Below are 16,556 nucleotides of genomic sequence, written 5' to 3'. Positions count from 1 at the left end.
GTCTTATTGTTTAAGGTTCCAATGTAACTCAGTCTATGAGGACGCAGTAGCGGAAGGTTCCGTATTATTATCGACCACCTGGGGTTCTTGAACGTGCACTGACATCGTACAGCACACGGGCTCCTTACATTTCGCCTTCATTGAAATGAGGCCGTCACCACCGCGATCGAACCCGCATCCTCAGGCTTGACAGTGAGCACGCTAATCACTTAAACACGGCGCCAGGCTTTCGTGTTGGGAAGTGTGCACTAAAGCAGGGCCGGGGTCATTAAACTTCCTGCCTACTTTCCTAGTTAGAAGGAGAAGGGTTCGTCTCATCATCCTAAGCGAGTTCTTGTGGCTTTGAGGCAACCACTGCAGCATGTCTTCCCTGCTAAACAGCTAACTGAGCTTAATTGCTCCGGCCGGGGCAGGTTCACTATGCCCGATAGAACGACCACTAAGGCGTGAAGCTGTGCTATGGTCCCTGCGGTGCACTGTGTAGAATCGAAGATGTGCTGGGGACGTAACGTTTGGTGGGTGAGGCAGCAGGGCCAGCGAATCGAAAATCGTGAAGCCAGAGCATCTAAGCATTAGAACAACAAAACAAAGAAGCGTCTTCGTCATAATACTAACGGTAATAAGACCGCTGTTGCGCATGTACGTGCACTCCAGCTAGCTTGCACTGCATTCGCGAAAGCTGCCCGTGTGCTGACAGAAGTAACTAGTGGTTTTCTTCGCCTTAGTTATCTTAGTCACGACGTTCATTTCGGCTGTTAGTTCTTGCTCTTTATTTGCTCGATATGTTATACCACTGGTGAGGTTACTAAATATCGTAGTACGTTTTCCTTCTCGCAACCTTAACAAAGCGCGCGGCGTAAAGCAAGCGCATTACTTTCAGATTAAAAGGGTGCTTGAAAACATCTGATGATGTTTCGTTCTGAAGCACCGCTATCCGATATGACAAAAAAAAAACCGGAAAAGCATAAAAACCAAAAGAGAAAAAGGCATTGAAATGTTTTGCTTCTTTAAAAAGCCCTGCGTTCATAGCATAAACGTATGTGACGTCAGTTGCGGCTTGCTCTGGAAGAACAGACGCCAGATTGACTGACAAAGTAATCGGGAACATTTATTTCTTCAAACACTGCCGCGTTGTTGGGTCATGACTGCGACAAACTGTGTGAACAAATAGTTCGCCGTCGGGCACTCACATTGGTCTCCGTTATGAACTGTGCATGTATGAACGGCGCCACACCGCTCGAGCAGATGACGATAGGTTTCTGATGTTCGAACGGTGCCTGTTTCCTTGTCTGGGCTACTACATCTTTTAATGATCGACCAGTGCCAGAGGCGCGCAGCTGCGCTCTAGAAGTGAACACTGAGCAGCATGCAGTCGTCTGTCAACGCTAGAAAAGCCATTAGCACTGGGAAAGCCCTGCTTAACCCGAAGGAGCCTCACAGGTATGTCTCGTCAGGGGCGTGGTCTAGGATGGATTTCACCACTTGTGCATGCAGCGAGCTCATGTGTCCTGCAAGAGGCCCATCTTGAGTACCACTACTGCCATTTTATGAAGCGCAAGTAGGCTCGTTCTTTATTTCTTTGTTCATTGATCCGCCGTGGAAGAACTTTCATTGAACACCGCGAACGAACGAAGCAGTGAGTTGCAGCTCGTCATGGCTGAAGCATTCCCGCTTACCACACGCGACTCGTCCGAACCTCTCTGCCACAAAGATGACGATCTTCACGGTGAGGATGATGAAGTCGGCCCTCTGGCCTTGTCGGACGCCATCGCAAAGAGCATCTTGGAATCTGAAGAGTGGCCTTCATACGTAGAAAGGCTGCGACAAGTCGGCGACGATGATGAGCACATTGAGGGACTGCTACGTGCCGAGAGGCCTTGCCAGCAGTACCCTGTGTGGAATGCTGACCACGTAATTCTAGAGAACGTTGGTCCTGCGTTACCACCTGAGCACATTGATGCTGTGGCTCAGCTACCTTCATCCAACCTGAAAGAGCAAACTGAGTTATCAACAGCCTGTCCTGCCAGTGTTCGTTCCAACGACTCGAGAGGCACTAATATTTCGCAGTCGCTCTCGGATATATCGCGCAGCAATATTTCGGATCCCCGTCAAGCAATGTGTTTTACCCCTGACAACTCCACTAAGTCGTCTTCAAGATCTGTTTTTCTGTCGTCCCCATTTTCACCCCTCAAGATGCTCGACATAATCGAAGAAGACGAGAGCAGTCGAGGACCAACGTCGCCATCTCAAACTTCACAAGGGTCTTACTCAGCTTCGGCGTCACGGTTTGTGTTGGGGCGATCGAAAAGCCGAAACATCGAAACTGGTTCCAAGGGCACATCGCTGTCGAAGAACTCGGCTGAGTGGTCGCCAGATATCGAACAACTGCGCGCTTCCTTGGTCAGCTCTGGATCTTCCGGTGAAGGCGACCTGTTCAAGTCTTCCTTCCGCATAAGCAAAAGCGGCAGCTCAATCCTAGCACTGGAGCAGCTCTTTATGGACGTCGTCGAGGCGTCCAACCAGGACGAGTTCTGCATCTCAGCGAATAAAGAGGACATCCGCTGTGCATTCCCACAGGCATCAGTTCAAGACTACGGTGCCCGGCGCCAAGCACCAACAACATCTTGTACTGCGAGCAAGGGACTGCCTTTGCAGCGTCTTGGGAGAGGGGCCTTCGGAAGAGTCTTCGGAGTCCAGATTAAAGGTATGGTTTGCTGGCGACAGCGCGCAACACAGCGCTAAGCATTGTCTCGCTGTGAGCGAAAATGTCATCTTCAGAAGGATGCATACGCAGTATTATTCGTTCGATCAGAGTTTAACCATTGATATGCGCTGCGCTTCTATCAAACTGCTTCTGAGGAGAACTGCTTTTGTCACGTTGAATATTCTGTAGCTTTCTTGTCTTGTAAGGAAATCTCAAAATTTTGGTTGCCAACCAAGAAAAGCCTATCTGACAGAAACTTTCAGGAGTTCCATTTGGAGCTTTGGCGCATACACCTGTGCTTTGTTTTTTAATCGTAACACCGGTTGCCGGATTCGGCTTTGCTTTCCCCATTGAGCAGCAATCAAGCACTTAAGCCAGGCATGTCTAAGGGGCTGGGTCTGAGTCATTAGTTCTTATCTACTCTACAGCCATAAAAGCAGCATGCCCATCCTGGTTTTCGCATTTGGTTTGGCACACAAGCCGCGAAACTTTTGAGGGTCCACCAGCGGTATCTTTCCTCCTCCAATAGGAGGGGGGGGGGGGGGGAGCTGGCATTTGCTATCGCATAGCGTGGTTTTTGTAGCCAGCATCCTACGCCCCACGTCTCTAGGCGGCGGCATCGATTTGAATTCAGTTAACTCGCGGCTGTCGCTGTAAACTGTTCTATTTTGTTTCACGCTTCAAACTGAGAAAGTGTATGTTCTTAAGCGGAAGTGATGCGCTCAAATACTATGGAAGTAAATGTTGCGCTTGAAGCACCTTTTCCTTGCTGCGTGTGATGAACAGCTCCCACCGTTCTGCGTGCGACAGAAGCACGACGTGATGTGAAAGGACACGTAACCAGGCGCACCAGTGCCTGCAAATATCAACGTGTAAGCGTGAAGAAAAGATCTCTGCGCGCACAATGCTCTGGAACTTAGTGAAGTCCACCATAGGGTATTTTGCCCTGTCGTTCCATCGGCGATCTATAAATCCGTAGTCATCTAACCATGTAATCCGGCTGACTCGTACCAAGCGTTTGAAGTATGCTACGTATACACATGTTCATCTCCACTGATGCATTGTGCTGGCATCCTCACCCCATCACCATTTGCGCAGTGTTAGTTCGGTCAATGAATCTTTAAGTTCTCGTCTGGAGAGAACTGCCTCCTCACGTGAATCCCTCCCCTGATTTCTGCGACTCGCCAAAACCCGTGGCCCGAAGCGACCGCGATTAGATGTCATCGCCTGGGTCGTCAACCAGTTCCAACAGTCCCTGCAGATAGACATACATGTTGTCCCAGCCATTAAAAAGAAACTGGCGCTTTCTACCATCCTACCTGAGTGAAACCAAGTGAATGTTGTCAGTGTTAAGTTATTTAACGTACTGCCCAACATATACTAACTTTCCGAATGTAATAATTAGTCGACATAACTAAACAGACCTTTGGACGCTCGTGTGATCGAAAGGCATTTAAAGTACTTCCCAACATATATTAACTTGCCGAATGTAATAATTAGTCGACATAACTAAACAGACCTTTGGACGCTCGTGTGATCGAAAGGCGTCAAGTACATTAAAGTTTTCCGACCCACAGATTTCTTGTCATGGCAGCCTCTAGTTAGCCCCTCTTCCCACTTCCCTCTTTTTTTTTTTTTGTTAGACAGAAGAGTAAGCCGCCGTGCATTTCGAGATACCACGCGCAGCAGAGTACGCCGCGATTACAGCGCGCTCATTCGCGACTTGAGTGCTGCTGGGACCGAGCCTTCCCGGTTGAGCATCGCGTTTGGTTCTCGTTCCGAGATAAGCGGCCGATGAGAGTGCGCCGGAAAAGTACGCAGCAGGGGCGTTTCTTGAGAGTTATATTGTCTCGGGCATTTTATGAAAGGGCTCATTGTTTCTATCTCTACTTGGTTCACTTAACACGGGTACCAGTGTCTTTTCAATAGTTTTTTTTTTTTTGTGATTTGTAGCTGCGTCAAGCTAAGACTCGTTCCTGACCACTGAGCGTCGGTTTCTGCTTATTTGCTGTTTTCAAATACTTGTCACTATTAAAAAAAAAACTGCTGGTTGTGGTAGAGAGAGGGAAACATGAGGAACGTTATTTCGCAACCTACTGAAAATGCTTGATAATCTCTTTGAGTTGTCCTTTGAAGGGCGAAAGCAAGTCTCAATAATGTTCAGGACAATTTTCAGATTTGAGTAGGAAACCAGCGATCGAACCTTTCTTACTTCATCGTAATGTGCCCCTTTGTCATGTGTAAATAAGCTCCTGTTTAGATTTACCTTTTTGAGCGCGTACATAGACGCTCAGCTCCTTGTCAGAGTTTACGCTTTGTAAAATTTGCTACGCATCAGCTGCCTAATACTTTTTTAACTTCGACGAGAATGTGAGACATTAAAAGAAGTGCGCACACTGCAGGCCAGCGCGCAGTTTTTCTCTCGTCAATTCTGCGCCAGTGTTTTAGTTGTTTCTTTCCGTGGACATTATACTCCTGGTTCGCGTGCACCTAGACCAGGCCTAGAGATCGAGGGTATGCATGGAAATGGATAGAAGGAATAGCTCTGTCAGACAAAGGTGGGGCTTTCGGCCTCCCGCCCAGATGACGACCATGAATAATTGGATGCCGGTGGCGTAGTTGAGTCTGGTTGAGACTTCGTTAAAACTTCAAGTAGGTCTAGTTCGTAATGACTTTGGGGAATCATTTTGTTAGCTGTAAAAAATACACAGACAGAAAGAACACGACCAACAAGAGACACACACTAGCAGGGACCCAAGGGACACCCGCTAGTGGTTGAGAGCTGAGTAATATGTCTTCCATCGTTCTTGGGCCTAATATTAAGGATTTCATGTGGCGCCTGTGGGCATTCCCATAACATATAGTTGAGATCAGCACTGTACTTACATGACATACATCTATCAGTGTAGTGTCCAGGATAGTAATGGCAGCAAGTAACCAGATTCGGATATGAGTTTGTTTGCAGGCGACACTATGTTGCTGCCTGACCTCCGCGTTATGCAGGTGGGTATTTGGCCCATCCCATTCTGCAGTATTGGTGAATCTCTCTGAAGCTGACTAACAAGTCACATCCAGTGAAGGGGCCGGGCGGCACACCGGCTCGGAGAGTCAGACCTCGAGTCAGTTCGTGAGCCCCCTCGTGTGCAGTGAGAGAGGCGTGCGCGGTAGTCAAGATAACTGGTATCGACCTGTTTTCTTGACAGGTCCGCAGAAATCTTAGTGCTTCAGGAGAGATCCTCCCTTTAATATAATTCTTCGCCACACTGTAGTGCTGGCTATTGTGCCCGTTATCGTGAGAGCTATCGCTAATTCTTCCCCGCATCTTCCCTGTTTCTATGGCCACTCCTCTAGCTAAACGTTTCTTATCCGCGTTCACCACTGTTACCAACCATCCCGCCACCGTCCCCGTAGTCGGCAGCGTCTCATAGGTCACGTGTTGTGATTCCTGGAAGCGCTTCTCTACAGCGTCGGCCTTCTCTCCGTTATTTGTGGTGTTCCCGGTATACGCTCCTCGGTAGTGGAAGCCCTGATGCAGTTCAACTCCCGCGGCAGGCCGACCTTGTCACTCCGCTGTCGTTCTCAGACGATTGCTAGCTTCGCTAGAACGTGTCTCTTCCTGTGTCGTTGCTCGAAAATCTTTCGTATTGCAACACCATGCAGTTTTTTATGCTCTCTTGCAACGTATTCTGAAATCCTAGGTTGCTTAGTCGTGGTGTTTATAGTGGTGCTCTTTATAGTGATCAAGGCAATATCGCTCGACGGGTGGAAATTGGTCTACTGGTATATAGCAACTCCGCAGAGGCACCGATTTAAACAGTTATATTTAGCGGGAACGTAACATAGGTAAACCAATGGATTCGGAGTCTGCTTGCTCCAACATGATGAGAAGGTCAGATTGTAATAATATGACGACATTTCATAGGTGAAATAATCTTATTTGTGACCTGCATACAATCCAGCACTACGAAACAAATGTTTAGCTCGGATAACAGCTGCAGCTGTATGTGACAATTGTCTCGAACGCATGTTGTCACGCGGGCCACATTGGCCGCGTTTGCCTACATTGGACCAATAGTCCGAAACAGAAGGAGAAATCAGAGATCAATGGTACAAAAAACAAACGAGAAAAATGTAATAGCTTGCAGAAAAAAATTCAGGAGCAAAAATGAAATGAATCAAAAGCTCTGGTTAAGAGGCTGACATGGAGGCCCGTTAATTCAACCTTTTAGGCTTTTATTTTTTTACTTGAAGTTTTTCTTTTTTCACATGTTTTACCTTGCATATTTCGGTATACCGGGTTCTTCTCGAAGAAGATTTACTATGTAAGAAATGGGAAACCAGACGTCCAGTCGTGTGACGAACAATCTATTTCCTCAAAATCCAGCGCGAAAGATACGCCCATATAGGCCAGTCCGCATCAGCTTCAGGAATGTAAGCGTAAGTAGGCAGGCTCGTATTAGGAGTACAGCCAGCATAAATTCGCCAATAAATAAATTAAAAAATTAAAAAATTAAAAAAGTCCCAGAAGCGCAGAAACATCAAGAGAGAAAGAAACAACAAAGTAAAAATGACTGCAGTGAAGAGGCGAAATATAGGCAGCACTGTTTAGGTCCAGCAGGTCGCACAACGTGTTTCTGCTATTTGAAAATTGCTTGATGACGAGAGGGCGAAAGACGCTCACTACACTCTGAAACTAACTATAATGGCCGAATGTAAAGAAATATGAAAGCGAAAAAAATTTCCTGTGTTTAGGAAACACAATAATCTTTGAGGAAAAAGAACGCGTGGTGTCATTAAGCCCATCTAATTTCGAACTCAGGAATAAGTAGCTAGTATAATTTTGTTGCAAAATCTTTCAAAGCCTCACCGCTGTGCGTGTGCCGCAAGGAAATATTCGGTGCTCTTTATTTACGTTCATTATGTCTGAGACGCAGCCTTATCATTTTCGTTGTCGGGCAAGATGAGCCAAGATATATCTCAAATGATTGTGCCCACTCGCGTCTGTTTTTGCGATGTCCAAGGTTGTGATAGTCACCTTTCACGGCTTTATCTGGATGTTTCTTCGCCGACTTTAAATTGAGCACTGACAAGTGCAACCGCACCCATAGTTCGACGACCGACGAAGACGCTTGCTGCTGTGGCCACTGCACTGTTTCTTAATTCTCTTGCGAACGCAAGCCAGCGCAAAACGGGATGTAAAACACTGGATCGGTGTTGGCCATCACTGCTGCGTAGAAAAATGCTTATTTCTGTGTACCTTTTCAGACGATGAGTTTCAAATGGGGGGGGGGGGGGGGAGGAATTCTTAGGCTGCGGCTTCGTATGCGCATGACCGAATTGTGATCCCTGGCTGCAGAATGCAAAATCCGGTGCTTTCGTTACTGCAATTTTCCAAGGAATCAGTGAATATCAGGCATTCGTGAGGAAAGCAAAAATAAAAAAAAAACGTGAAAACCACCTTCGCAACAGCATCAATCGTTAGAAATTTCTGCGCCTATAAGGGTATGGCACCACAGCGCATTAATAGGTCCCGTTTGCTCGTTTCCCTTGCTCAAAATGTATATATTCTTATTTATTTATTTATTTCATACTGCAATCCCATGCGGAATTTTAGCTTTGTGGGACGCATTATGATGGATTATATTAGAGGCAACAAGGAGACAATATAAGGACCATACAAAGCTCAATAGAAAGCAATAACCTAAACAAAATAATCATGGCAAACAGAAACATTTTAATACTTATAGAAAAAGTCGCAGATCGAGGCGTGGGGAAAACAAGTTTAGGGAGGGCAGTGAAACTATCTCGCTGATTCCATTCAGAAGTAAAGTTGGGAAAGAATGTTTGAAGCAGGTATTGCGAATGGAATACCGAGATTTGCACTAGCAATAACTTTTTTTTTTTATAATCTTTCGCGTACATGCACTCTCGTATTCGCTTCATCACTGACCTTTAATACGTGCCTGTGTTATCTTACGCATACTCATTAGGATACAGTTGTAAACTGTCACATCACGCGAAAGTCTGCCGTGCCCACGTGCGGTAGAGGGTCACGATGGCAGATCGCTCAAAGCGTTGTCGAAAAGCAGAACTGCAGCGAACACTTGGGAGCTCATGATTTGAGTCAATTGAGTCGCTTTTTTGGGGCATCCCTGCAGCCGCCACTCAACGAAAAGGAACCGCGCTGCAAAAGACAAGAGCCGGCTTACATCACACGCCAGGTGTAACAATTGGTTACATCGTTTGCTCCCGGCGTTTATGGCTGGTGGAATGAGAAAAGAGAGATGAGGATGCGCATCTTTGCCACCCTAAGGATTGCAAGTATCGCCTTTCTACAGAAATGTGGTGCGACCAGGGTTGGACTGAGCCACACAACGTCCTAAAGAAAATAATAAATCGCAATTTTGCTTTGCGCGCACATCAGAAGGCGACTGCAAAGAAAAACGGAAATTTTGCGTTTTTAAAGCAGGGATTCTCAAATGTTTGTGTCAAGGACCATCAACTTTGTGCCAAGGAACTTTTCTGATTTTGCCGCCATTTAGTTCAGATCCGCAACCGTTTTTCGGTTGTCTTGCTTTCTTCAATCGTGTTTATTTAAAATTAAACCCCACGTCTCACTTAAGATCGGACCTCTAATTGCAGAACAAGAATGTAGAAAAATACAGCCCCAAGGTCAATGCTCTATCTAAATTTGCGCGCTCGGCCGGCTGGACTGTGCGCAAATTTTTATGCTATCTAGTACGGCTTTGAGTGAATAATCTGCCGCTGCCTGATCCGGTGGCGTCGTTTTTTGTTTTTTTTTTTCGGCGTATTGTGGGGATATTTAGAATTGATCTACATCGTCAGTTTAGGGGCGGGAGAATAGCGGGGCGGGTGCAGAATGCTAGGCTGAAAATGCGAAGGGTGTTTAGCATCCCCATAACCACTTCGACGTGCTTCTAAATGTGCATACTGAGTTTGTGACACATATGAACTCACCGGCGGCGACACATTGCTTTGAAGCTGCCGATGTTCTTGAAACGCCCAATAATCTACGCAAAGTTTTCGGTTCTGACTTCATTGTTGACACATGTCACCGCAAGAAGTGGACAGGGAAAGCAGCGCGAAGAAGGAGCAGTCCCACGTGGGGACTGGTGGTACCCGCAAAAGCAGCCCGCGGAACCCTGTTTGAGAAATTTAGAACTATGCGAATACCAAATCTTTTGGATGCGAAACGAATACGACTATTAAATAATCTTCGTGCGAATCAAATATTTTGTAATGATATCAAACATGAAATATTTAAAGCCCTTATCTGCAAAGTATATCTATTAAGGGAAAAACGAAGATACTGCAATAAGTTTACCCGATAGCATAATTTACAGAACCTGTAAGCCAAGACTGGTAACTAGCTCAAGATTGCTTTAGTGAGCTTAGGAAATTGGACGTAAACTTTAAGCGTGATTCTGAGGTTGAGTGAGGTTGAAATTGTGAGCTCCGTGCTCTTTGCAGTTCCAGCGGCTTACCCCGAACAACGTCCCTTCTGGCGCGGAGTCCGAACGTACCGCCTCGGTGTGCATGCGAAGGTGTTGGTGCTCGGTAACCTCCGTTTGCAGCAGTCCGCTCCCGGCTTCCTGCGCTCCTTCGTAATTCCGTTCAGCCCGAGCCTACAGGAGGACGCTGCCCTCTAGTCGTCTTGGAAGGAGTGGTTTTCCACAACTCCTCAAAACTCCCTCACTCACACACCCTCACCTTCTTGGCAGTTGCGTGCCGCCGGCTCAAACCCACAGTGGCGCGGAAGGAGCACAACTCACGGTGACCGGCGATAGCTTCGTCTCGTATAATAGACAAGTCTACCGCGACAGAAAACAAGTGTGTTCAGTCCAAGAGGCAGCCAAGAAATTCGTCCTTGCGCGGATGGTGCAAAGCAAGGCTGCTTTTTTGTGTTCATGCCACTCACGTCACGGCTTTGCCTTACATTCAATTAAAATGAGTACCGCTGTACATTCCACGGCGACTTGGCGGAAACTAGAACAATGGAATCTGGAAGAACATTATTCTGGCCGACAAAAAAGGCATGTAAAAGAGAGAAAAGCCTGCACAAGACAAAGCTTTTATTTAAAGGGCTCCGTTTCAAATTGTGAGCTATCTTTGCATTCTGTAACTATAAATATTTTTTATATATCCTGCTTCTTATTCCTTGTCGGATATTCACACGTGACCTCGAACGACTCCATCGCCGAAACATTGGAACCTTCCAGCGCTATTTGCATAGCCACTATAGCGGTAGAAAATTACAAATTATGAGACGGTGCAGCTTATAAGTCGCACCTGGCATGAAGCGAAAGCTTTTGTTAAAAGACAGTATAACTGCCTGTGCATTTTAACCCTTGACAAGTGTTTACGAACGAGGAAGAGGCAATTCAATTATTTGGGGCTTTAATTACAGCTTAATGAAAAAGAGCTCTTGCTCCACTAAGGCCCATTGCTCATCTGCTGAATTCCAGTTAACCGAAAAATGCAGGCTGAACGAAGAGAGCAAGCGATTCGTTAACTTTCATAGCGTCAATGCTCTTGACAGTCATTTGAGTTGGGACATCGTATTTAGGCGTAGAAAAAATATGACTTATGATGCTGTCTCGTACATGCTCTCATGCGATACACTTTGGCTCCACATGTTGCACACAGGTGAACTTATTAATGGATCTTAAATTTGCGAGGCCAAATGTGCTAACACATACATTCCTTTCTTTTTTTTTATCAAGACGTGTGAATGCAACCGATTATGTGCTACCGCTGTGGAACGCACTACTGAGTCGCTATTCTTAGACTTGTAACCTAACACTTTGCGCAGAGTTTTTAATGTGCGAAAATTATTTGCACTTTTCTCAACATTCTTTATCTTCTTTTTCTCGTGGGCCATCAGCTGCGCTCGCTTGCTGCGTACCAGAAGACAGGCCGAACGCACAGTTGGCTTTATATCGGCTACTAGGGTTCTACTTGAATTAAGGACAACGCAGAGGGCCATGGAACAGAAAATGGTAGGCGTCACGTTAAGAGATAGGAAGCGTGCATAGTGGGTCTGAGAAATAACTAAAGTTACTGATATTCTAGTCGAAATTAAGAACAAGAAATGGGCATGGGCAGGGCATATAGTTCGAAGAGAGGATAATCGATGGTCTCCAAGAGTAACCAATTGAATTCCGAGGGAAGGTAAGCGTAGTAGGGTCCAGCAGAAAATTAGGTGGGTGGATGAGATTAAGAAATTTGCAGGTGTCAGGTGGATGCAGCCAGCACAGGACCGGATTAATTGGAAGAAAATGACAGAGGTCTTCGCCCTACAGTGGGTATAGTCCGGCTGATGATGATGATGATGAACCTAAGTGCCCGTCTGACAATGGTATAACGTTGCACTCTACTGTACCATAGTGGTCGTATTTCACCACTGCATTAAACAAGACTCCCTGTTGTTACTACGGCTCCGCTCCGTACCACATGGCTCGTTTAGAGGCAACAAAAGCCTTACGACAAAAAAAGCTGAATTGTGTGGCCTTAACTTGGCGCTTAGAGAACTTCTTGACCCACTTACAGGGCGCCTGGTGGCCGTGAAGGACGTTCGCAATGTAGACGCGCCCAACGAGCAGCACGCCTCCCAGCTGGTGCACAAGCACGTGGTGCGCACATTCTGTGTAGCGCCTTTGGAGCCGCGCCGTTTCCTCGTCGTGATGGAGTATGGAGGCCCGCACACCCTGCAGCACCTGCTTGACGAACGAGGTCCGCTGGGCACGCTAGACGTCTGTCGGTGAGTAGCAAGCCCATGAATCCGCGTATTTCCGAGGTGCCGCCGCTACCGAGACTTTGTTTACGCTACGAGGAGATGGGGGGAGGATAGGAGTTGCCATAAATCGCTATTAGACACCTTTAGCAGACCATGTTGCGTGTTGCCATACGTGTTACTACATCTTCAGTATCCCTCCCATCGGCAGTGCGCAAACATTTCATTTCTCCCGACGCGTGGCATCTCAACTTAAGGGCGCCAGATGCCGCTATTTGCACGGAAGCTTTAAAGCCCCTTTAGGAAGCTTAGCCCATGCCGACCGCGTGGGGATCAATCTGTGCGGGAGCTCTGTCGCTGGCAAGGATTCCGGAACTCCAGTAACGCGGACAGTAACAAGCCAGCCGCACTGCTACAGGTGTTTATAAACTCATCTCGAACTCCCGAATCACGCAAAAAAGGTTAACTCGAAGAAGCGTTTGAAAAGAAAGAGACAGAAAGAGTCGCTGAAGTGGAGAATTTTTTTTCACTCCCAGTAGTCTAATGACACCTATATGGCGCTAAGACTGCGAGGATATTTTCACAGTTTAGCCTTAACTGCACATGAAATGATAATCCCTGAATTGAGGAAGAGTGCATGAGCGACCGGTATTCCATCATTCATAACCTTCCTACATAACAAAAGCTTAATACTGTACGTATCAACGAATAACAATATTGACTGCTCTCGCGTGACTCGCACACATTGACACACAGAAAAGAAAGGAAACATCCCCGGACGGCATCCCACCCCACCGCACTCCATCCCTTCCGCATTATTCGGGCAAACCTAATGAGAAGGCTAGAACAGATTCTCCACTCCGCGTCAGGTAGCATAGGCCGATTCTTAATCCGTTGCTAGCTGCATATTTTTTATGTATTGATATAGTATAGTTTGAAGGCAGTACAGTGAAATTTGACTCGATTGCTCCCAAAGAGCACCTCTGACATTTTAAACAAATGAGCACAAAGCTTCGATCAGGTATCGGGGATAGTCATTGCAAAATGCTACATCGATGCGCGCGCCGGAAAGCAGCCAAAATACTAATCAAAGCTTTCCCATGCTCCCCTTCGAAAGCCAGTTTCTCTGCTCTGTGCACTCAGGCCGCCAATACTGGATGGTGACCTTAATACCGAGAACTTCCCCATGACGGTACCCGCTGGTCCATCTCTCTGCCTGACGGATGAAGGGTGGGCGGAGACCACTAAATGTATGAGGTGCTTACTCTTCTCTCTCGCCCATTTCATTGTCGCGTACGCGGTGTTCTGCTGAGAGGCCGTTATGTGTGCCGCCCTGCTCCTAGAGCCTTCCTAGACACCACGCCTTCCGGCAGCCCGCAAGGTTCCTCCTAGCAGGGTAAGACGAAAGTTTATTTCGTCTGCTCTCACCATGGGCATCCAGCGTCTCCGACGCGACGAATGTCACCCCCAAGCACAGCTGTGCTGCGGGTGGAGGGGGGGGGGAGGGGGACTACCTAGAGGGACAGGAAAGCAAACAAGAAAAACTGCAGTAACCGCACTTGAAATCAACTTTTAATTCCTTTTATATTTCGTATATTGAATAGAGTGAAACTGAAGAGGTTTATAGAGACTTTTTCACAGACATTACGGGTATGCGTATATCAATGACACCCACGGCTGTGTGGAAACAAACCTTGTGCCACTGCACACAAACATCCCCAAAAATATTAAACGTTTCGAAGAGACAGAGCTACAGGACGCTAACGTAGTCTCGGGAGGCGTAGAAATCTTGATGCAGAGCGACCTCTCAGGAAAATAAAATTATGCTAAAAACAAAGTTTTGAGCATTTGCTGCAAACGTTCTCAGCCACAAAACAATAAAAATATGCTTTTTTGTACATACATACCATACCTCGCAGTTAAAATCCGTAACTTGGATTGTAATAAACAATTGCCGGAGCCATATTTCATAATTGGTGTTCTTAACGGGCATTGTACGCTCTGGAGAACCGAACGCGCAGACACCAAGAGAGAAATCATAGATTTTATACTTCTGAATAACATGTCTCAAGAATACTGGAGAACCCACATTTTGCTCTCCCAGCTAAGTGAAAATGTTCTTTTACTTGTTTTTCATCATGATCTGTTTTTAATTATTTATTTCTGATATTTTAGACATCCCTCGAGGTAGTGATCACAGTTTTAAAGTTATCATCTAAATCCACCATGACCCCAAAACTATGACGCTGGAAACTTCATCTTGCCGACTGTTTACTTTTAAAATCAATACCAACTAAGGAAAAGGATATTATGAGGAAGTAAAGAATCTATAAATGAAATTTTTACAGAAGCAGCAAAATTAACCATTCCGCAAACGTAACAAGCCGCACAGAAAAAAAAAATACACACGAAATGGTGGGCAAAAAATTACATATTTTTACTCACTTATGATTACGCCAAGTCTTCAATAAAACAAATTCTTATCGAATATCGTGGTGAAATTTTGGTTTTTTCACGCATTCTACAATCAATGATGGCTAACTAAAAAAAAATTAGGTCTCTTAGATGTCTCTTAACAGGAGAATCGCGTAAGCCAACCCCTCCTATCCTATCATTTGCCTCTCATCGGCGTTCGTTGCAGTGCTACATATAACAATAATTGGTTTACAGGAAAGGAAAGATACAGTATCTGTCAGACTTTAAAGTGTGAGTTTGGACGCTACATCATCGCTCCTGTCGCGTGGCGTTCCTTAGCGCGCATTCAAGTGTGGGATTTCATATGGCAGAAACGCTAGGAAAGAGCACATCTCGCGGTATCTGGCGGAGTATGACCGATCTCGCTCACAGATCTTGCGCACAGATCTCAAGCACAAATCTCGCTCACGGGAATTCATTGCATGAGCCTAGAAAGGCTTTCGCTTTAAAATGCAAACTGGCAAAAAAACGACCAAAGCATATGACATCTTCCGTAGGCCACGGCAGAACATGCGAGAGGCAGGAAAATATCGCAGAATTACATTCCTTGTATAAAAGTTCTATAACGTTAAATAAAATGTGGGAACAGGTCAATAAGTTCATTGAGAATTATGCACCCTTCCCATTTCTAATGTTGGCAACACCTGGCACGCAGACATCATTAACAGAACAGGCCAACGTAATGGGTAAGTAATATGCTGAAGTCTCAAGTTTATCTAACTAGCCGCACACATTCCAAAAAAAAAGCAAAGCAAAGCAGTGGTAGAAAAGCAAAAACTTCCCTCTGAAGCAGGAATACATCAGGACTTTTTACAATACAGTAATTAGAGCGAACAGAGAGCACGAAGCCTAGATAATGCACGTTACGATATGCTTTGAAGCTGTGGAGCAGGCTCTGGTGTTTATTAAAATATGGATAGCTGGAAATATACCTGGGGCTTGGAAGAATGCTGTAATGGTACCCTTTATTAAGCCCGGAAAACTGCCACCAAGTACAGCAGTTACAGATCATTGATTTCACGCAAAGACTTGATTTCAAACTACTTATGCTTGCTGTGCGGTTATAATTAGAATGAAACGCCCCGAGGTATTTTGGACCATCTCAATAGCAGTAATATGACTGTCATAAGGATGCCAGACTGAAGTCGCATACTCCAGTTTGGAGCGAATTAGTGTTTTATAGAGCAGAAGACACTGCTGCATCTGGGTCTTATTCGATCTGCAGAGGGCATACTATACCACGTGGAGGTTCAGTACCCTCCGTGACCTAACATCACTAAGTATCCGCATCTGATTCAGCGACTTCGTGTGTAACCGGACATCCTGAGTCCATTTAGGCCCAACTTCTTCATAAAAAATCCCCCAATTAAAAGAACGGCATAACCCAGGTGTGCGTTCTAAGAACTACTTTTCATAGTAAACAAAAAATGAATTCCTTAACGTTATCTCTAAGGAAATGAACAGGAACTATAACCTTATCTTAATGGATTCCAAGAGAGGGAAAGCCTAGAAGAAGACATCCGCAAGTCAGGTGAATGGCTGAGTTTAGACAGCTTGAGGGGATAACTTGGACGCAGCTAGCAATGTATATTCTTAATTGTGGGCCGGGTCATTGAAAGCTCC

At 45.8% G+C, this 16,556-nt stretch overlaps 1 protein-coding gene across 3 annotated transcripts in view; it reads left to right on the top strand.

Annotated features, from left to right (window-relative positions):
• Positions 1-1,101: 1,101 nt before the first annotated feature.
• The window catches only part of LOC146183771 (uncharacterized), a 51,260-nt gene continuing 35,805 nt past the window's right edge, over positions 1,102-16,556 (top strand). Inside the window, exons 1-2 of one of the 3 annotated variants that reach the window (XM_084609197.1) lie at positions 1,102-2,704; positions 12,275-12,485. In XM_084609197.1, coding sequence (XP_084465323.1) covers positions 1,654-2,704; positions 12,275-12,485 — 1,262 coding nt within the window. In that variant the 5' untranslated portion in view covers positions 1,102-1,653. The remainder of the gene's footprint in view (positions 2,705-12,274; positions 12,486-16,556) is intronic. The other 2 variants (XM_084609195.1, XM_084609196.1) reach the window with 2 other exon arrangements.

The sequence above is a fragment of the Amblyomma maculatum genome, chromosome 7, assembly GCF_055883805.1.
Source record: "Amblyomma maculatum isolate TAMU_Amacu chromosome 7, ASM5588380v1, whole genome shotgun sequence".
NCBI lineage: Eukaryota > Metazoa > Arthropoda > Arachnida > Ixodida > Ixodidae > Amblyomma > Amblyomma maculatum.
This window is presented reverse-complemented; position numbering and strand designations above follow the sequence as displayed.